This window comes from Boleophthalmus pectinirostris, unplaced genomic scaffold (assembly GCF_026225935.1).
Source record: "Boleophthalmus pectinirostris isolate CB_2022bp ecotype Guang Dong unplaced genomic scaffold, ASM2622593v1 HiC_scaffold_15, whole genome shotgun sequence".
Lineage (NCBI taxonomy): Eukaryota > Metazoa > Chordata > Actinopteri > Gobiiformes > Gobiidae > Boleophthalmus > Boleophthalmus pectinirostris.
This window is the reverse complement of record NW_026571070.1, coordinates 9906328-9929332: the sequence shown is the minus strand read 5'-3', so window position 1 is coordinate 9929332 and position 23005 is coordinate 9906328. Positions and strand designations below refer to the sequence as shown.

At 39.2% G+C, this 23005-nt stretch overlaps 1 protein-coding gene across 2 annotated transcripts in view; it reads right to left on the bottom strand.

Annotated features, from left to right (window-relative positions):
- Window positions 1-21079, bottom strand: part of LOC110158668 (NEDD4-like E3 ubiquitin-protein ligase WWP1) — a 55163-nt gene extending 34084 nt beyond the window's left edge. The window contains exons 1-7 of one of the 2 annotated variants that reach the window (XM_055150769.1): window positions 20925-21079; window positions 10457-10511; window positions 8643-8731; window positions 7594-7732; window positions 3800-3924; window positions 1299-1448; window positions 1024-1090 (exon numbers count right to left, since the gene is read on the bottom strand). In XM_055150769.1, coding sequence (XP_055006744.1) covers window positions 1024-1090; window positions 1299-1448; window positions 3800-3924; window positions 7594-7732; window positions 8643-8712 — 551 coding nt within the window. In that variant the 5' untranslated portion in view covers window positions 8713-8731; window positions 10457-10511; window positions 20925-21079. Of the gene's footprint in view, window positions 1-1023; window positions 1091-1298; window positions 1449-3799; window positions 3925-7593; window positions 7733-8642; window positions 8732-10456; window positions 10512-20576; window positions 20760-20924 lie in introns of those variants that run through there. The other variant, XM_055150770.1, reaches the window with a different exon arrangement.
- Between the last annotated feature and the right edge of the window lie 1926 nt (window positions 21080-23005).

Sequence of the window (23005 nt, the reverse complement as noted above, 5' to 3'; positions counted from 1 at the left end):
GACGCAGTTCAAAGAATCCTCTGAGACTCAAAGAGCAAAAACAGGAAAGATGAGCCACAGTCAAAGAGTTTCAGTGCAGGCTCGGCACAAAGTAAAGACCACTGCCATTTTGATAAAGTTTGTGTAGAAAAATCATAATCTATACGTCAATGAAACGCAGATAGAGCTCAGATTTGTGAAGACACAACAGGAATTTTCAGTGAGCCCAAAGTTAACCCGAATGGAAAATTTAAGACTAAAGTTTGTTTGTGTTTATGCAAAAGTATTTTGACACTATAATGTTATAAACACTTAACCTATAACGTTGGTGTTTTACTGGTTGTTCCACCGCATTTTCCATGACTGGAAAGTGATGCCATCTCCATGGAGACAAGCAGGTGGCAAACTCTCCACCAGAAAAGTTGCCTATAACAGTGCATCTTTAACAAAAATGTTTTCTCTAATCCTGAAGGTTAACAGTTTGTGTACACTAAAGTGATCTCAGAGGGTCATAACAATAGCTAAATATATGAACATTTTTATTTCTATATTAACAACTGTAAAATACAAACACAATCTTTATGGGCCATGGAATGGAACATAAGAAAAATAAAGTTATTACGAAATGAAATATGTAACAATATAATGTTTTTATTTTTCACTGTGTGGTGCAGTGTGTTCACAGACTGCAGTGCAGAGACTGTGCAGCCTCAGTGCTCTTTAGACCTGAGAAAGTCTTTTCACAGACACTGGTTTAAACGTTAGAGCAGAAGAAACCTCTGCAGCAAAAAAGGATAGGAGTGTGTAAAAAAAAAAAAAAAGAAGAAGAATGGATTTCAAATACACAGTGGCTCTGGCACACTAAAAGTCTGACCAGCTCTAGTCGGTGTATACTAACATCGTGTCTTTGGGCAAAACGCTTCAGCAAAGACACAATGTCAGTATACACTCCACTAGTGATGTACGAGTACAAATGAGTGTTTTGGTGAGGATGAATCCAGAGCTACAAACATGTTTCGACAATTTTCATTTTTTAAATTGTACCTGTTTACAGCCCTTGAGGAAGAGGATTCTCCGTTTTCGTGAATGGCATCACCATTTTGTTGGAATTCTACAAAAGCAATAAACAACAAATATTAACAATTCAAAGAATTTAACACTCACGTTGGTATTACATGCTACGTTATGTTGTAGACTCCAAACCCCCTGACTGAGGAGGAACCCTGAGAGTTAGTTCTATAATATAATGATAGTATTTAATTCTATAATATAATGATAGTATTTCATTCTATAATATAATGATAGTATTTGAGACTCACTGCCGTTGGCCGTGTTGCCGTTGGTGAGAGGAGTCAGTTGGTTTTGCTCAGACAGGACCAGTCCGTCCAGGATCACGGTGAGCTCTCCGGTCTGAACCACAGCCCCTTTCTGCTCCACGCTCAGCTTCAACACTTCCTTCACATTGTCCACTGGAAAACACAAAGACCATTCACACTTTGAACTCAACAAAATGGTCCTTAAAGCTCAATATTCCCAGACAACGATGATAAAACACTACATAATACATATAACTGAATAAAACACAGTAGTTTAGCAGCCAGTCAACCCCCACACTTTTTTTTAACACTTTTTGCCTGGTCCGTGGCCAAAGCTCTAAACAACTACTGCTCCTAATGCTCAACATCTTCCTGCCAACACCAGTGAGGCTGATAAACCACAGACTCTGGCTAGACTCTATATTACTTTTACTACATCTACTGTTGCCCTGAATAGTGTTGGCTGTGTGAACCAATTTTGTTTTTATGGGACATAAAAATGAATAAACTAATCTAATCTAGTTAGTATTTATTTAGTCATAAGCTCAAGTTATCGTTTACAAAAAAAAATAAAAAAATACATTACCACTATTACAAAAAAAGATGAACAAGCAATATATTGAATGCAAATAAATATTGTTCTAGCTCCAATATTCATCAGCTTTTTACACAAAGCCAAGAGTCAATCCATTAAAGGGATAGTTCAGGATTTTTGACATGAATCTGTATGGCATCCCCGTCATCAGTGTTGTGCATCAACACTGACTTACCCCCGAAAGCGTCCGGTGAGCCGAGATACTGGCCCGTTTTGGTGCTGAGGAAAGTAGTTCGGCAAGTTGTGTGGGGACTGTATACTAAAGCGTTTTTCTTCTCAAAGCAATATGTGTTCAAAAGAGTGATACATTTGCATCACAAAACCATCGTCGCCAAAAAAGTCAGATCTCATAATCGCTTGGTGCTATTTTCTCTCCGTACGTACCACTGCGCGCGGCCGCCAGGTGACAGCCGCGCACGGATCCATCACTTTCTTCAGTTGTTCGGCAGTGTTTACATGCGCAGACCGCCGCCACGCGAGAGAGCTAACGAGAGAGCTAGAGCCATAAGTATATGAGCTTGTATAAGATACATATGAATATATCTAAAAAATGGTGCGAACTCTTGATTATCCAGGCTGTAACAACAAAAAATCTGGCTGAATCTCCATGCACATTTCACTGTTTTCCTGTCACAGATTTTGCGCTGAGGAAACTTTGGCTTCTTGCCTTTGGCTTCAATGTGGAAACCAAACCAGGTAAGAACGAAGAAGTGCCGCTACGTTTACAAGAGAACAGACTCAAGAATCAGCTGTAACTCTGTGTGCAGTAAATCACTCAGTGTCATATCACCAGTGAAGCTTCTACAAAACGTAACTTTATAAGTCGACTGTTATTACTATTGTAAATGTCGCGTACACTATTGGTAGCAGCTACGTGGACGTGTGGATGATTCTATGTTTCTATTAGTCGTCCATGCTTCAGTCACAGTGGAGGCTCTATGTTCGCTGTATACGAGTTTATAAATGACGTGATGGTGATTGTAGTTCACTCGGTCTCTCACGGCTCCAGCTTCAACTTGTACCACTTCTCTGTCTTTTCTCTCTCTCTCTGCCCGTTTTAACTCCATCTGGTGAAATTCGGCATCAGTATATTCGGGTTCACAAAGATCTCCCCTTGGGCTTGTGGTAAAGGCAAAGTCTTTATTGTCGGTGTCATAATCAGACATGTTGTCGCTAACATTCCGAGCAGTAAACAAAGTGAACCAGGCTCATATACTTATGGCTCTAGCTCTCTCGTTAGCTCTCTCGCGTGGCCGCGGTCTGCGCATGTAAACACTGCCGAACAACTGAAGAAAGTGATGGATCCGTGCGCAGCTGTCACCTGGCGGCCGCGCGCAGTGGTACGTACGGAGAGAAAATAGCGCCAAGCGATTATGAGGGCTGACTTTTTTGGCGACGATGGTTTTGTGATGCAAATGTATCACTCTTTTGAACACATATTGCTTTGAGAAGAAAAACGCTTTAGTATACAGTCCCCACACAACTTGCCGAACTACTTTCCTCAGCACCAAAACCGGTCACGATCTCGGCTCACCGGGCGCTTTCGGGGGGTAAGTCGGTGTGGATGCACAACACTGATGACGGGGATGCCATACAGATTCATGTCAAAAATCCTGAACTATCCCTTTAAATTCTAATGGGGGGTAATGACAGGTGGAATAACCAGCTGGAAACATGGCTCATCCAGTAACAAAACAAACACGAAGGCTTACGTGAGTTTTGAAAAGTGTCAAAAATGATAAAACATCAAAAAGTATGAATAATGTGCTGCGGTGTAAACAGCCAAGATTGGTCATCCAGAAAACAAAATGAATCGACGTGGGGAGGGCACCAGACCAAGCTCTCGGACTCGAACAGGAGGTAGGAGAGGCGGGCGGTTGCTAGGCTACCAAACCTTGTAGGTACGTACATTTCCTGTCGTGTTGCTCGAGCGTGTGCATCAGGTCCAGGGAGGCTCGGCCCAGAAGAGCATCCGCCTTCAGAGTGTTGTGGCTCCAGACTTTAAAGTCCAGCTGAGAGTGTGGGGTTACATTCCTATAAAGACAAAGAGACAAGATTTTAAAATGGTTTTCTGACTGTTTCCATTTAAAAAGGTGCACTGTGTAACTTTTCGGTTCGGGGTCTGTTTCCATGGATACGTCATTACTTTGCCTAGAATGTTTTAGTTTTACATTAAACAGCTTTACCTTACTTTATTCAATTACAGATGATTTTATAGCTCAAAAATACCTACGACAGACAAAGTAATTGCATCTCCACAGGGAAAAGCATTTGACAGACCCTCCACCAGAAAAGTTACACAATGCACCTTTAATACCAGGTCAATGGACAGGATACAGCTGAACGTAAAAAGCTTTTTCTCCTCTCAAGCAGAAAACACTCTATTCCACCTTGTGATCTCAGAAACAAACCAGAACTAAAACCAGGACTAAACCAGGGCTAAAACCAGGGACTAAATTAAGACTAAACCAGGACTAAACCAGGTCTAAAGTAGTACTAAACCAAGACTAAAAGCAGGACTAAAACAGGACTAAACCAGGACTAAAACCCAGTCTAAAACCAGGGACTACACCAGGACTAAACCAGGTCTAAAACCAGGACTAAAACCAGGGACTAAATCAGGACTAAACCAAGACTAAAACCAGGACTAAAACCAGGTCTAAAACAGGATTTAATCAGGACTAAACCAGAAATAAAACCAGGTCTAAAACCAGGACTAAACCAGGACTAAATCCAGGACAAAACCAGGACTAAATCCAGGACTAAAACCAGGTCTAAAACCAGGTCTAAAGTAGTACTAAACCAAGACTAAAACCAGGACTAAACTAGGTCTAAACCAGGACTAAAACCAGGCCTAAAAAGTAGTACTAAACCAGACTAAACCAGGACTAAACCAGGTCTAAAACTAGGACTAAACCAGGTCTAAAACTAGGACTAAAACCAGGACTAAACCAGGTCTAAAACTAGGACTAAAACCAGGACTAAAACAGGATTTAATCGGGACTAAACAGGACTAAACCAGAAATAAAACCAGGTCTAAACCAGACTAAACCAGGACTAAAACCAGGACTAAACCAGGCTAAAACCAGGACTAAACCAGGACTAAAACCAGGACAAAACCAGGTCTAAACCACTAAATCCAGGACTAAAACCAGCTCTAAAACAGGACTAAACCAGGACTAAATCCAGGACTAAAACCAGGTCTAAAGTAGTACTAAACCAAGACTAAAACCAGGACTAAACTAGGTCTAAACCAGGACTAAAACCAGGCCTAAAGTAGTACTAAACCAAGACTAAAACCAGGACTAAAACCAGGACTAAAACCAGGACTAAAACAGGACTAAACCAGGTCTAAAACTAGGACTAAAACAGGATTTAATCGGGACTAAACAGGACTAAACCAGGTCTAAAACTAGGACTAAAACCAGGACTAAACCAGGTCTAAAACCAGAACTAAAACCAGAACTAAAACCAGGACTAAAACCAGGACTAAAACCAGGACTAAAACCAGGACTAAACCCAGGACTAAACCATTTCTAAACCACGACGCACCGCCACAGCCCCGGTTCTCAAAATTCTGTCAGACATAAAACCATCCGTGGAGCTAAAAAGGTTGAGTCCCACTGTAGTACGGGACCTTTAAACCAACACGCCCCACATCCTGAAAAAGTACTCAGACCTGTTTGCGACTCTTGCATTGTTCAAATAAACAACAACAACAAAAGAGTCTAATCATCTTGTTGTTGTTACGAGGTCAAAACGCCCCAGTAACATCCACATACCGAGGATTATAATGTCCTCCCACCGGACCAATGACAGCCCAGTGACGCACGGAGACGCCAAAACCATCCATCTCGCTCATGTTAATTAGCAATTAGTCAATTAGCTTCAGCGTCTGGAGTTTATGCTAAGCTAATCAGAGATCCGTGGGCAAGAAAATGGTCGTCGTCAGGAGAGGAGGAGAGCCGTGCAAGTGAATATTTACTGTATAAATACATATCAGATGATCTTCCTGAGGCGCTGGAGAAACACACTGGAGAAACACATGGGCTCAATAGGATTTTGATTACTTTTGTTGTTGATTCCTGATGATAAATTATATAAAAGCCAATAGCCGTATAAAACAGCCTCACTTTCGATATCAGAAGTGGTTTGGTTTGAATCACATCACAAGCCAGGAAGTTTATTTTTTTCATTCAGGGAAGAATCGTTTTTGTGGAGAAATATTAAAACAAAAGGGAACGTACTGTGTAAAAATTGACTTTCATGAGTTTTTAATTATCCATGAAATAAAAACCAAATTTAAATTGTCAAACTGCATATTTGTCCAGCTTAACGTTAGATTTAACAAATGTTTATTATGTTGTACGGCGCTAGTCACTAATGTTAATAATCAAATTAAAACAGTGAGGTTGGATCTTTTCCAGACGTCAATAACAACCCTGGTTTTTCGTAGTTTGTGACGTTTGGAGGTTAATTAAAGGTCTTATATTACCATATTTTTCAGACTATAAGTCGCAATTTTTTTCATGGTTTGAGCGTTTCCTGTGACTTATATGCTGGTGCGATATATATTAAAATTTTCACACTGACAACCATGAGCGGCTCTAGTCTTGTGTGTCAGGATCTGCTGCTCCTGTTCCTCCTGTACCACTGTCACTTCACTCTACAGCCCATGTCTCCTTCAGAAAGAGCCTCTGTCCTGTCTATATCATGTCAGTCGACTGCACCATTACTTCTGTGCGACTGAAAATGTAAAATGTAAACAAATTTATAAAGACGACTGAGAAGACTGAACACAAATGCCCCCGAAATGAAAATCATATTTCGCAGATTTCAAGCTGCAAGTAGTGAAATATGCAGCTGAAAACGGTAATCGAGCAGCAGAAAGAAAGTTTGGAGTGACTGAGAAACTTGTGACAGCCAGGATTGGATGCACCATGCAACTTTCCTGGAAGTCACTGGATGGATCAACAAAGCCTGGACTTCAGTGACACCAAAACCATCCTGTTGGGATTCAGAAAGACCGGAATAATTCTAACTGGAACTGATGCTGAGTCTCACCACAGCTACGCAGAAGAGGAAGCAGCACTCTGTTTACCTCCGGAGGTCGTGGAGTTGCTCAGAAGTGACACCCATAATGAAGAAGTCAATGGATTTAGTGATTTGAAATGAAAATAAATTTGCCTGAAAAAGTGCAACTTATATATGTTTTCTTCTTCTTCATTACGCATTTTTTGGTTGGAGCGACTTATACTCCGAAGCGACTTATAATCCGAAAAATACAGTATACACAGAATTTACTCTTGTGAGCTTTAAGTCATGTTATAATGTAGTTACCTCCTCAAAAACACACCTGGAGTTGTGTTTGTTTCATTCACATATGTCTGAGAAATCCTGTATTATTTGTCTACATCCCCAAAGCTCTAAATGCTCCGGTCTTCTTCTTCTGTTTGAGAGAAGAACTCAGCCTAAATATGCAGAATTTGTGTGTTAAAACATGTCTGAATGAAATTTTAAAAAAACAACTCTAGGTCTGTTTGTGATGAAGACACAACATTATAAAATAGCTCAGAAAATAGCGTAATATGGGCTCTTTAAAAATGCATTGGTGCTAATGTATGGAAGATGACCAGCTAATGGAAAGGAGGGGTTCTGAAGAGTCCAGAGTCTTTAGTCCACTTCAGTCACCGCGAGTCTTACAGGGTGAGCCTCTCGTCCCACTTGGGGCTGGAGGAGCTGTGGGACTTGGCGGTTCGTCGAGACTCTCCATCGGCCGAGACCTCCACGTAGACGGACGCCCCAAACAGACTCTTCTTCCTCTTGATTTTGGCACAGGAAACTGGAAAAGCACATATAAAACACATATATAACTTTAAAGACTGCAGAGGCTAAAAAATAATAATCTGTTATCGTTTTGGGGAGGAGACAAGTTTGTGAAAAACTGTGTTTTCACTGGAAAGGCTTTTTGTTTTGGGTTTGGTCATAAATATTTGCGCTCACTCTTCCATAAACTTTCTCTCCACGATCATATAATATACTAAAAAATGTTGGAAAATGTCATCTTTAAATCAATATTAAATATGATTAATTTTCAATTTCCATACAGCGATGAGTGATTTGCTTTTAAAATACCTTGACAAGATTTGGTGTGAATTATTTCCATCATAATCCCAAGAATTCAAGTACAACACATATTTCTTCATGTTGTCTGCACTGGAATGAATCATGGGAAATGTAGTTTCTGATGTTTATAAGCTGTTGGTATTATAAAACCATGCATTTAAGCAAAGGAACTTGTAATTTGATATATTGTGACAGCCCACGATATTATTGTGAGACTTTTGACGATACGATATCACAATATTTGGGTTATTGTTACATTCCTATTATTCCCTGATGATCCCCCTGGTCTTTGAGAGGGATGTAACGGTATTTGAGTATTTTGGAGAGGCTTAGAGAAGTGTAGAGAATTAAAATACCGTAAGACAAGACTTTGGTGCAAATCATTACTGTGATAAATCGAAGTATTAAAATATAACAAATATTTCTTCACTGAAATGATTCATGTTCTGTAGTTCCCCATTTTTACTAGCTGTTGCTGAGATTTATAATTTGATATATTGTGACTCACGATATTATCATGACACTTTTGCTGAATCACAGTATTTCAGTATTCTTTGAACGCCTCTCTTCATGTTCTCTTATTCGTTTAGTATAGTTTTCCCTGATTATTCCCCTGAACGCCTCACCGGTGGCATGGAGCTGTGATGTTCCTCTGAGGCTGTGGCTGGACTCTGCTCTCGATGACGCAGTTGCCATGACATCCACCGGGGAAACCCTGAAACACAACAGTCAATCTTAAAACAACTTGAAAGGAGTGGTGACCTCTGGACATTGAACAGAGCGGACATTTGCCTGGCGGTGCCAGGTCGGGGCTGAGAGAGGCTCCTCACATGCCACTCGTAGATGCTAGTGCCTGTGCTCATCACGTAATAACCTACATCTGACTCACTGGCGGTCGAGTCCAACCTGAAAATTCACATACCCTGGCTGTAGCTGATCCTAAAAAGGCCATTAAAGACATGACTTTTGACCCAAAAGTCAGATTTTTAACAAATATGAACTAAAACGCACAATACACTAGACGGTTTGCCAGAACCCCGGAAGTTGTAGACCGTGCACCAGCCAACCAGAAAAGAGCTGTGAAGCCATAACGTCAAACTCAAGCGCCTGTCTGTGTCCCTTTTGTGGTACAACACAACAGTAAACAAAGTGGTCGAGATGGATGTAGACGAAGACAGACAGTCTGTGTTGGCAACGATTCCCAAGATCGAGGATTTAAAGCTGAAAGAGAATGTCTGGTGAATTTTATCAATGGGAAAGACGTTATTGCCTTCTTCCTACGGGATTTTACATCACGACCAAATAGCAGCAATTAGTTAAATAAAAACGAATCGTAATGCTGCGAGGTCAGACGGTTTCCACAAAGTGAAACCGTCTGATGAATCAGGCTAATCAGGCTACATTGACCCAGATAATCAGCAGAAAAAAGTAATTATGGTTTTTAGTGGCCCTTTAAAGGCGCACTGTGTAACTTTTCGAGGTTTCGCTAACTGCTTGCCTCCATTGAGATGTTATTGCCTGTAATGTTCCAGAGTGAAGCATTAAATTCATTTATCCCAATGAGGACTAGGCATGTAATGAGAACAGATTTTGCTGGATGATTAATCAACCAAGAAATTATTGCGATAAACGATAATTGACATTTTGACACCATCTTCAACTAATATAATGACAATGGAAGGTTCAAGCGTCATTACACTAAGGAAACGAGGAGTCACTAGAGAGCAAAAGACGCCTTTTGACATTCTTTCTCTCTTCTTTCGTAGAGACCGAGAGGGACGAGGAAAACAAACAAGCACACAAACAGAAATGATCGCGGCCAGAAAAGTTATCGGGCTTCTGAAAAGTTATCGTACGATTAATTGATTTACTGATTATCGTTACAGGCCTAATGAAGACAAGCACAAATGCAGTTAGGCCTAGATATGGGTCATGTCTATGGAGAGGCGTCGCAGTGTATCCAAGAATGCCTGTTTCTCGTGGCATTTTTAAACAAGAAAAACACCTGTAATGGAAAAAAAAAAGCTAACTAAACATGTTCAATATCGCACTGTGGGACATTCCAGGTATAGAACAGCTTTAAATACAGTCATATCCTTAGTGAAACGTCTTGCCCAACGACACAATGCCAACTGTGCCACAACTGTATATCTCAGTACATCACCTGGCTCTAAGCTCCTCCTGGACAGTGTCTGATCTGAACCACATGCTGCTGAAAGAGGGAGTGAGAGCACAACATAATATCAGGATTTCTCTTTGACTTTCCCCATTAATCAAATCTGAACCGCGTTTGAACCTCCAGAGTCGTCGAAAGCTAAATTAGATCAGCTTTATTGATCTTTTATCTGAGCCGTGGTGCTAATTCTGAGGTCTGTTTTGCCTCTGCGTGTGCTGTGATGTTACCGCGATGTGATAATGGGGGAATAATGGGAGTACTCACAGTTGGTTTGCTGCTAGACTTCCTGCTTCAGCCAACTCTGCGTCCCATGGCTCCTCTGCAACAAACCAGGGAAATATTATTAAATTAAACATCCTATATTTAATGCAAATGGCTCTTGTGAGATTTAAGGCACGTTATAATGTTCCGTTTATCATTCGTTCGTTCATTTTTCAAAATAAAACCAACAATAAGACTCCAAAACCAAAATGAAAAAACGGATAACGATTCATTTCGGTTTCGTTCGGGATAAACCAGGACTACACCAGGACTAAACCAGGACTACACCAAGACGACACCAGGACTACACCAGGACTACACCAGGACTACACCAGGACTATACCCAGAGGTGCGCTCACGTAGACTGTCGGATGATCAGGACTGAGACCAGGACCAGACAGGGACCAGAACAGGACTGAGACCGGGACCATATTGGGCCCAGACCGGGACTGAGACCGGGACCAGACCGGGACTGAGACCGGGACGGAGACCAGGACCGAGACTGGGACCAAATTGGGGCCAGACCGGGACTGAGACCGGGACCAGACCGGGCCTGAGACCGGGCCTGAGACGGGCCTGAGACCGGGCCTGAGACCGGAACTGAGACCGGGACTGGGACTGAGACCGGGACTGAGACCGGGACCAAATTGGGGCCAGACCGGGCCTGAGACCGGGCCTGAGACCGGGCCTGAGACCGGGCCTGAGACCGGGCCTGAGATCAGGACCTGGTTTAGTCCTAATTTAGTCCTGGTTTAGACCTGGTTTAGACCTGGTTTAGACCTGGTGTAGTCCTGGGATCAGTCCTGGTTCAGTTCTGGTCTACTCAGTCCTGGTCTAGTCCCGATCTCGGTCCTGGTCTGGTCCCGATCTCGGTCCTGGTCTGGTCCCCGGTCTCGGTCCTGGTCTGGTCCACGGTCTCGGTCCTGGTCCGGTCCCGGTCTCGGTCCCGGTCTCGGTCCCGGTCTCGGTCCCGGTCTCGGTCCCGGTCTCGGTCCCGGTCTCGGTCCCGGTCCCGGTCCCGGTTAAAAGCAAATATAATAAAGTAATAATTTTAAAGTTGCACTATGTCACTTTTCTGGTGGAGGAGGGTACGCCGCCTGCTTGTCTCCATGGAGATACTGTTGCTCTGTCTAAAATGTTGCATAATATGGCATTAAACTTGTCTCTCTTGTATTTATTCAATTACAAGGGTGTTTAATAGTGCTCAAAAATACCTTGGGATACATGTATTGTAACTGTGAGCAGAATCGCATCTCCACAGATCTGACTTGTAACTTGGCATGGTGATGTTGCAAACAATAAGTTACATAGTTAAAAATGAAGATAAGCTGCTAAACTACGATAAGAATTCAGAGGGTTAGTAAGTTTAATGACCAGTAAGATAAATAACTATTTCAGGGTTTCAGAACGATGAGAAATAAGGATCGTTGCCATAGTGATAAGCAATTTAAAACAAAATATTATATTAAATGTTGCATACAGTACACCAGGAATCTGAAACCCATGAATTTAGTTTTTTGTCTTCAGAGGGCATGGCTGTATTACATAACTCTAACCTTTGACATATATCCCATAAAAATATGATGAAATGATGCATATGTGAGGGTTTCCAGAGGTTGTTTGGTTGTGTTGATGCCCTTATATGGAGCGGTACAGATAACACTACAAAGTTCTCATCAGGACTTAAGCCTTGTGCACTTGACCTTTGGAGATACAGCTTTAAACGTAACTACAGTCTGTGTGTGTGTGACTTATTTCTTTTCTTTTTTTCACTCTTTCTTCAACAGCAGCAGCCGTGTGAGGAATCAGTGGAAACATTTCATAGTGAGAATAATGGCTCAACTCCATATTGTTATCACACAAACGGCCACAACACAGCAACAGCTCTGCGTGTAATTTGTCATGTCAAAATAACATTTGCCACGTTTACCTGAGATTTAATGATTTATTGTAATGTAATGCTTGTAATGCTTTAAAAACAACATGTTAACATCTCATTCCTAATGAAAATTATTGCCATATTAAGTCGCACCACCCAATAAATGCATAATGAAAAAGAAAAAAACAAAATAAGTCGCACTTTTTGGGGTGAATTTATTTTATAAATCAGAGACCAGGAACCGACATTTCATCTTGAAAGTCAAGTTATAGTAACAACAATAGAACAGAGAACAACAGACTGTTAACGTCACATATGAACAGTTCTTCAGATAACTATAACAAAAACAATAGAACAGAACAAGTTCCAGTAAGAATTATTCCGGCCTTTCTGAATCCCGACAGAATGGTTTCAGTTGTCACTGAAGTTCAGGCTTTGTCGATCCATCCAGTGACTTCAAAGGAAAGTTACATGAAGCACATTCCCGGTTACCGTGAAGCTGTGTTCTCCATTCCCGCCTTTCATCAGTCCCTCACAAGTTTCTCGCTCACTCCAAACTTTCTTTCTGCTGCTCGATATCATTTTCGGCTGAATATTTCACTACTTGCAGCAGGACAACGGCTTTTTCTGCAGGAGACATGCGCAGTAGAGTGAAGTGACAGTGGTACAGGACTAATAGGAGTAGTAGATACTGACACATAAGACTAGAGCCTCTAGTGGTTGTCAGTGTGAAAATTTTAATATATAAGTTGCACTGGCGTATAAGTGCGATTTATAGTCCAAAAAATACAATATTTGGAATCAGACTTAATTCCAAAGTAAGTGGGTGGATTATTTCAATTTTAAAGCCAAATTTATTTATTCCTCAATCATTTAAACTTTATTGTTCTTAAAAATAATTCCGGTTGTTCAGCACATGCTCGTTGGGTTGCCCTTTTGACGCGATCCGGACGATCCGTCTCCACCAGTCCTCACTTCGGTCTTTCATCCACTGCTCTTTGGATTTACGAGCAGGATGCGGGAGTGGGCTGAGATAAAACAGCCACTGACTCAGTTTGTCTTCTTCCCCCCTTCTCCAACACTCTTCCCTTCTCAGCTGACAGACATAAAGCGTGAGAGAATTCTCAAGCTGCTGCGTCATTATCATCAGAACGACTTAGAAAAAAGTTTGGATCATGTTTGTGTCCGTGGCATAATGACAAACCGAGATGATAAAAAAGCCGGTAGCAACTGAAGTGTGTGTTTTTTTCCGGTCGACGTAAATACGTTCGTGTCTCTGTCCAATCAGAACCCTTCCCCAGACGTTGAGCGGAATTAAATAAAGACGATTTGATGTGTTTTCCATGTAAACCTCAATTCAGTATTATTATTTCACATGTAAACACGAAGGAAAATATTTTAATTCCAAACTATTTAATTCAGAACAATTACTTCGGAATTAAAAAACATCATGTAAACGTGGCCAAAGTACAACTTTAAGCTGTTGTTTTGATCACATTCCTCATAAAGTGTACAGGAGTCATTGAAAGTAAATGCCATGGAGTGGTAATGATTAACTATAGGAGGGTTAAGGTAAAGAGAGGTTACGACTTTTAACTGCTCCACTGTTTAGACTGTACAGATGTGTGGTAATATTTAACACTGCTCAATCTACAAACCAGCTCCTGTACTTTATTATTATTGCACGCCAGAGCAGAGAAAAAACATCTACAGTAGTGTTGATATCAGATTTGTTATTTATGTTTTAATAAAAAGGTTCTGTTCAAAGAGACACTGTATGAGCTGATAAACGAATACAAGAGTCACACTTCAGGACATGTTTGTAAAGATATTTTTAAGCAGTTAGGGTGAACAGCTTTATGCAGAATAAGACTGGATATTTTGTTGGTTGTGAATGAAATTATGGTAAGCATTGTGATTTGGGGATGTCAAAAGTATCAAAAATCAGATAATCATTACAAAAACTAGTATCGAAACTAGACACTCATTCGGACAGGTATCAATACAAAAAAATTCACATTCACAAGACAAAAATTAACCTTTTTAAGTGAATAGTTAATAATTAACGTTACAGACTAAACTTCCATGGACCATAGAGGGATTACACAGCTATAAGACCACATCCTAATATAAAAGAAAGTACTACAATTTAATGTTGAGAAGTAGGAGTGTGCAAAAATATCAAAATATTGATATGTTGTATTGTTTAATGTGATGATACAGTATCGATATCGTGGGCTGCTGTATCGATATATCATCAAGACCATTTTTTTGTTATATTTTACTAAATTATTTTGTTACAGTTTTGTTAGCCAGGCTAGTGCCACCTAGTGCCTCCGCGCAATTTCATTTCTCTCCAGTGACTAGATCAGTAATCGAAATACACTAGACAGTTCACAAAAACCCTGGAAGTACGAGTTCGGGCACCAGTCAATTAGCAAAGAGCCACATTTTCTGTATTGACGAGGATTTAAAGCCAGTGTGAGATAGTATTTTGACCCCCATAGTATATTGACCATGGGGTCAACATACCGCTAAAGTGACCCCCCCATAGGATTTTGACTCCCCTTATTTTTTTCTTTAGTAGTTACTTATCTGATCATTATTTCTCATGTAATTTACTTTTATTATATATTGCTACATATTCACTTTCTTTTAAGGTATTTTAAGGAATGTTTTGATGGATAACGACTTGGTATTTTGTGCAAATGTAACGCATGTAGGTGAGCCACTTGAAAGTATCTGACTATAATAAACATATTGGGGGGGTCAGATTACTATAGCCATAGGATTTTTACCTCCTTTATATATAATAGATCATTGTCAATATTTTACTAAAATTACTTCTTACTTTACATCATAATAACTATAATAAATATATTGGGGGGTTAAATATGTCAATATGTTTTAATTTGCAGATATAGTATTAATATTAAAAGTTTTTCTATAGAATTCAAGTTTTTTATTAATAAAATATACATTTTCATGGGGGGTCAATATACCATAATAGGATTATGACCCCAGGGTCAAAATACTATACCACACCGGAACAAAGAGAATCTTGGTGAATTTTATCAAGTGGAAACAATTTATTGCCCTTCTTACTAAGGGATTTGGGAAAAGCTTAATATACCAGATAGTCCAGTTAGCGGCGCATTACATACGTCACGACCAAATAGCAGCGATTGGTTAAATAAAAAAGTACCCTCCTACCGTCGAGCGAACAAATTCTAGTGCTGCGAGGTCGAACGGTTTCCACAAAGTGAAACCGGACGATGAATCAGGCTACAGTTTTGTTGCTTGTTCAGAGGAAGAAAACTAATTTATGCAACACATTTGACATTTTCACGGCTTTGATGATTAAAATGTTTGTGTTTCATATTCACTTTGCTCAAGAAGTGGTTTAACAAAGACTTTTAGTATCACAGCCATGATTTTGTCATTTTTATTGAATCGATTTGTAATATATCGTACCGAATTGTATTGACTCGAAAGCTCAATGTATCATATCGGCAACTTCTTAATGATACCCAGCCTTATTTTAAACCACATTCTATTGTCGAAATAGAGGTTTTTATTATAACTGTGGTATCAGAATCAGTATGCAGTCTATTCCTTAGTATGAAGGACTTGTATCTGTTACAATGACAAATAAAGATATTCTATTCTATATTTTATTGAAATTGAGCTTGAAATTTCCGTATTTTGACACTGTTGCGATTTGAGAATTTCGATTAAAATTCAATTAATCTTGCAGCCCCATAGAACTGAATGATTGCTCTATGCAACCTTGCACTAGAAAATCTGCACAGCTATTAATTCAAAATCCCTTGATGGGTTAAATGGCTGGAAGGGTTTGTCCAGTACACAGCACCTGCATAAGTGAAGATCTGACTATTGGTCACCAGTGAATAGATGATGGATTAGAAGAGGGAGTAGGGCTAAGATTTCTCTAAAAATATGTCGTCCTTTGCCGAGAGATGTCAATACAAAACATGAAGAACTGTGAGAATAAGCAGCAGAGAAACAAAATGTACCAATATTCCTTGAACAATACACTCAACGAAGGACAGTTTGGCACAGATCTGTCTGGTCAGTTTAAAGGGCTCATATTACGCAATTCACAGATCTGTTATAATGTTGTTTAATCATCAAAAGCATGTCTGGAGTTGTGTTTTGTTTCAATCACACATATTTAACTCACAAATCCTGCATATTAAGGCTGTGCTCTTCTCTCAAACTGAAAACACTCTATTCCATCTTGTGATGTCATGTGGCAAAACAGAACTTGCTCTGTTGTGTTGTGTAAACTCCATAAACCTTCACCGGAATCATTTGGATGATTTCAGCCCTGGAATTGCCTCTATGGAACTAAAGGTTAACTTGACCTACCGCTTCAGGACATCACAAGGTGGAACAGAGCATTTTGAGGTTTGGAGATGTAGACAGAATAATAATAAATGATTACTCAAACACGAATGAAACAAAACACATCTCTGGGTTAGTTTTTTGATGAGGCAACAGCATTTTAACATGACTAAAAGCTCACAGGGGTCAGTTTTGCATAATATAGGACCTTCAAAGTGCATATGACAAGCTAGAGTACTTCTTCTTTTCATTTCACAAAAACAGTTAACATGATGAAAGATTTTACAAAAACCTTTGCCTAGTTTTGTCTAGCTTTTAAAAAAATTCTGATGACGTTTATCATTTTATCTCCTGGTTGCAGACACATGCAGAAGCAATTTCCCTGAATTAAGCAATTACTCAGGACTTGAGAAATAAAAATAAATGACTTTTACACACCTTTATTTTGTTAAATCAGTGTTTGAGCTGTCAGAGAAAAGCCTTTCTTGAGCTTAAATTGGTCCTCATTTTGTATGGAACTTTCTGTGATGATGACAGACATAGAGGGATTCAGTTTTTTCCGGTATTTGTGTGCATTTCTTCTAAATTTTCCCCCCCCACACAAGCACTTAACACTTAACTGATGTAAACTATTATGAAGACTGACCACAGGTACTATCCCACCAAGCCAAGTCATAATTACAAAAACATGAAAACTGGTCATATGCACTTTAAATTGCATTTCAAGGATGGACCAGAAGAGCTGCATGTGTTTTGTAAACAGTTGTATTGACAGAGGCGCCGTCAGGTCTTTAAAGTTATGTTTATTATGTTTATGGCTTCAATATCAACAAAGCAATGGTTTAAAATATTTTCAGTTCAAGTACAACCCCACAACTGACTTTTTTTATTCACAAAGTCTGCTGCCATTTGTGGTCTGGGTTTGGTCCTGGGTTTAGTCCTGGTTTAGACTGGGTTTAGTTAGTGGGGATGTGACACAGTTTTCACAAGATGAGACAAGATGCTGCAGTTTTTAAAAGGTTCTGCTTTACACAAAATTTACTCTTGTGAGCTTCAAGCCATGTTATAATGTTGTTTCTTCCTAAAAAACAGACCTGGAGTTGTTTTTTATATCATTCACACATGTCTGAGTGATCCTGCATTATCAGGATGTCTACATTTTCAAACCTCAAAACGCTCTGTTCCAACTTGTGATGTCATATAGTGATAGTTTTCAAGTTAAGAGCTCCTTTTTACCTTTAGTTCAGTAGAGATTGGCAGTTCCAGGGTTGAAATTATCTATCCAATCCAATCCAACTTTATTTGTATAGCACATTTTACAAAAAAAAAAACTGTTTCCAAAGTGCTTCACACAGCAATGCAACATTTTACTTTAAAAAAAATAAATAAATCAGCAGAATTATATTTAATAAAGACACTAATAGAAAAATAAATAAAATAATAATAAAATCAATGAACAAAAATAAAAAAATCAATACACAAAAGCAGCACTAAAAAATCTAAATTAATCTTGTGACGTGTGTGAAGTTTAAAAACACAGTGGTGCACATTTTGTAATATCAAATAACACTAAATACGCAGGGTTTGTGTGTTAAACATGTGTGAATAAAACTAGGTATGTTTTGATGAGGAAACATTACAATATAGATCAGAAATCTATTATTATTATTATTATTATTATTATTATTATTATTATTATTATTATTGTCTATCTAAATTTAATCTGTTTTGTGTCAAATGTAAACACATGTAAATATTATTTTACTTGGCTGCACAAATCAGGGGCAATTTCAGGTTATATTGCCTCTTCCCTATTAGTCAGACTCTATTGTCTTCATGTCCTTGTTTGCTTATCTGTTAGATCCACCATGTAATACCCACGTTATTATCACAATTTCCTGAGTGCGGATATATGCACATAAATATGCAAACAAAACAATACTCTTGGGATGCTCGTTTGAGATTGGTAGGTTAGATACATCATGGGCAGCTAGTGTTATTATTCATACCCAACTTAGGTTAACTGTGGTTTGCCTTGATGTTTTTTTATGGAAGAATTAAGAGTTAAACTGATAAACTGTGCTCAGCTTTAAGTCTGTTACATTTTACCCTGCGCCACAGTCTCAAGATCCACTTTATGTGTTAATAAAAGAGCCTTTATCAGAAGAAGACAACGCGCTGTTCAAAACCAGGCATCCCAAATTTCTGCCTCAGGGCTTTGTCCTTTAACTTTGTTTGTGCCAACCCGGTAATAAAATTGTCACGTTTTCAAAGTCACACAGCAATAAAAACATTTTAAGGGGCTTATATTATGACCTCATTTTATTATCTAGGTTATAATGGTGTTTACTTACCATAAACATACCTGGAATTGCGTTTTGTTTCATTCACACAAACAAGTTCTGCATATTTAGGCTGAGTTCTTCTTATAAACAGAAAAAAACGCCAACTTGCGATGCCATGTGGTAATCCAAGAGTGCTCCACTGTGTTTTTAAACTACACACATCCTCAATAGAATGATTTGGATGTTTTTAACTGTGGAATTACCAATCTCTACTGAACTAAATGTAACTTGAAAACTACCACTAAAAGCTGGAACAGAGCATTTTGAGCTTTTGAGATGTACACACAGACTAATAATGCACAATTACCCAAACATGTGAATGAAACAAAACACAACTCCAGGTTTGTTTTTGAGGAGATAACAACATTCTAACACGGCTTAAAGCTCAAAAAGAGTCAATTTTGTGTAATACAGGACCTTTAAGCCTGTCAAATGTCTATCTATTCTATTTTTCTACCTTTGTTTAATGCACAAAAACAAATCCTAAAAAAATAACACAGACATTGAAGCTGAAGTGGAGGTGTACAGATTGAGGCTAACGTTGACACCAATAAATGTAACTTGAAAACTACCACTAAAAGCTGGAACAGAGCATTTTAAGCTTTTGAGATGTACACACAGACTAATAATGCACAATTACCCAAACATGTGAATGAAACAAAACACAACTCCAGGTTTGTTTTTGAGGAGATAACAACATTCTAACATGGCTTAAAGCTCAAAAAGAGTCAATTTTGTGTAATACAGGACCTTTAAGCCTGTCAAATGTCTATCTATTCTATTTTTCTACCTTCGTTTAATGCACAAAAACAAATCCTAAAAAAATAACACAGACATTGAAGTTGAAGTGGAGGTGTACAGATTGAGGCTAACGTTGACACCATAGAAATGTGGTTAGATAGAAACATTTAGCCCCAAATCTGCTCACTAATCTGCACGTACGGAACGCTTTGTTTTGGCCCTTAATGTCACCAGACAACAATAGCTGTCAGAGAATGCTGTCCGGATTAAAAGACATGTCCCCACGGTGGCACTGATCTGATCTGCTACGAACGCTATACCTCTGCCCTGTGGCTACTTAGCACAGAGCTAGCCCCTTAGCCCGTGAAGCTTCTTGTTTTTTTGCTTTAATTGCTCGCTTCAAACTGCTCCGACAGCCTCGCAACGTTGCTTATTGTGTCGATAGGTTCCTGCGTTAAAAGACAGGTTACTTTATTATTCGTCGTGAGTCTCGCCAGGCTTTTTTAGCACACGTACATTACAAAGTTAAGCAGCTATCATAAATGCTGACAGCTAGCCGGCTCGCTAACAACTGTCACTACCCAATTTGCGTTGCTACCCTTTTGGAAACCCGGCGTGATGCGGTGCTAAAAACGCAAAAAATTATCATAATTTCACCAGCATAAAAAATTAACACCTATTTATTTCGATGCGATAGCCAGTGACTGAAATAAAGCATGAGTAATAATGTTATTGTACAAACCGTTCGCAAAGTTATGCCCAAAAATCAACATAAAACTTAAATACTGACCGCAGATGTGTTATTCCATTTGTTCTTTCCTTTCGCATCGCGTGGTCACGTATTTCCAACAGTTACACACCGCAAATTAAAAGCAAAATTATTTACTTGTGTAAAATATAAACAAGATCGATTAGTGACAAACTAAAATCTGATGTGATCTGTCCTTCTGGGTTGCCGTAGTGAAGATGGCAGGCGGCTTTACGCATGCGCAGAACGTGTTTAGGAACGGATCGGGCAGCGAAAAGCAACTGTAGTTTTCGGCCTTGTGAAAGCTAAAGCTAACCAGTTTGGTTCAGTGCACGGAAAACAACGACTGCGTCCTCGTGTAAAGCGAAGAATAGACGTGTTTTGACTTACCAGATGTGCAGGCCCGTCTTCACCTTATATGTCCTTATATTCCTGGAGGTTGTCGGTAAAATGTCCATTCGCACAGGCCCCGGTCAGAGCGGGTCAGTGCAGCTCTCTGGACATGACTGGAACAGCAGCGGAACAGGCGACAGGCGCGCCACCCCAGAGCCGCCGCTGCTGAGTAATGAAAGGCTTCTCACAGTTACAGATAAATAATAACGCTGAAAACAATGCTCTCAGTATAAAACGACGCTTTGGGGGAAATACATGATGCTGCATATTTTTTTATTTTCCCCAGATAACATGGTTTTTAAGTTTTAAAGTGGCACAGCAAATAAACAAAATGCAGCCCTACAGAAAATTTGATTAGTAATTTACACAGCAATAACTGGAGGGTTAAAATTTCAGGGTGACATATTTCAGAGTCAGTTTTTAACACAGAAAGTGTTATTTTAACTCTTTGAAGGTTCAATGGTGGTTTTGAAATGTGGTTATTTGCCAGAGTTGATATGGATGAAGTTAATTAAACTTCCCCTAGTGTTCATTCAACTTCCATGAGTGTTAATTTGGCACCTTGCATCCACCACTTCACATTCCTGCGAGAGAAGCCCAGTTTGAACCAGTTTGTACATAATTTCATCTTAAATTAACAAAAATAAAGTGTAAAAATAAAACACCTGTGTGTTGTTTAGCTACATCAGGATAACCCGACAAAGTGTTATCAGAGGGGTATCAAACTCATTTTGGTCTGCTGGCCGTATCCAACCTACTTAGATCCCAATGGGGCCGAATCAGAAAACTGATTTGACTCAAGGCCAGATTCGGCCCCCAGGCCTATGTTTGACACCCTTGTGTTATCCGTTCACTCTCAAAACATTAATATAACTCTTGGTTTCGGGGTTAAACAGGATCTTTGGTCCAGTGTTATTTCCAAAAATGTTGAATTAACTCTAGCACAGATTGGACTCATATAAACCTTGAGAAAATGTTAAAATTGATTCTGTGAGAGTTGATTTTAACACTTCACTTTTTGCTGTGTATAGCAAACTGTATATCTTGAACACTGCTCTGTGTTAAAGTTATTTATATCTCTGTTTAATTATAGACTTTACTTTCATTCAACTTTACATTCATTTAATAAATATAGTTTTAGAGTTTTAGTATTCATTGCATTTGCTGCAAAGAGGGAGACCTGAATAACATTTGGCACGCTGTCAGAGCTGACTCATCTCACACTCAATCTCAAAATACAGAAAATATGTACACACTAAAAATCAAATTTATTTATTGAGTTATCTGATTATGTTAATTATCTGATTTTTACTGATGTGTCACTGATTAAGAAAACAAAATTGGAGAACACAGTAAGTACAGAGCAGTGGGCGTAATTGGTAAGATTTCTCAAACTTGCACGAATCACTCCAAATACAACTCTGGGTGAGCTCTGAAATGTCGATTTTTCAGAACAGGTCTGCTTTAAGAACTGCTGGTAATAGCTACAATTGAGACACTCAGGTAACATCTGCTCGTGCGCTCAGAGCCGACAAACCCCAAAACGCCACATTAGAGCGAATTATTACATTTTATGTTTAGGACGGTGAATGTTCACAAAGATCATGGACATTCCTTTACCATGTGCTGTCTATAGAAAGCCAGAGCTGAAGATGTATTTGTGAGAGATTTTTGATATTGAAAATTCTCATGGAGCTGAGGTGAAAGAAGGATTTATTTTTATTACACAAAATTGACTCTTGTGAGCATTTTGCCATGTTAGAATGTTGTTATCTCATGAAAAACACACCTGGAGTTGTTTTGTTTCATTCACACATACTTGTTGAGTAACCCTTTCTTGTTGGTCTGTCTACATCTCCAAAGATCAAAATGTTCTGTTTCACCTTGTGATGTCATGAAGTGGTAGTTTTCAAATTAAAGGGACAGCTCAGAATTTTGGACATAGGACCTCATTTCCTAGTTAGCTAGAGTGTTGGAGACGTGTGGAGACACTCTTTAACCCTCTCCAGGCAGGTGTTGCAGATTTGCAACTGCTAAATTCCAATTACCTACTTACTCTAAATCCATATTTTATGAGA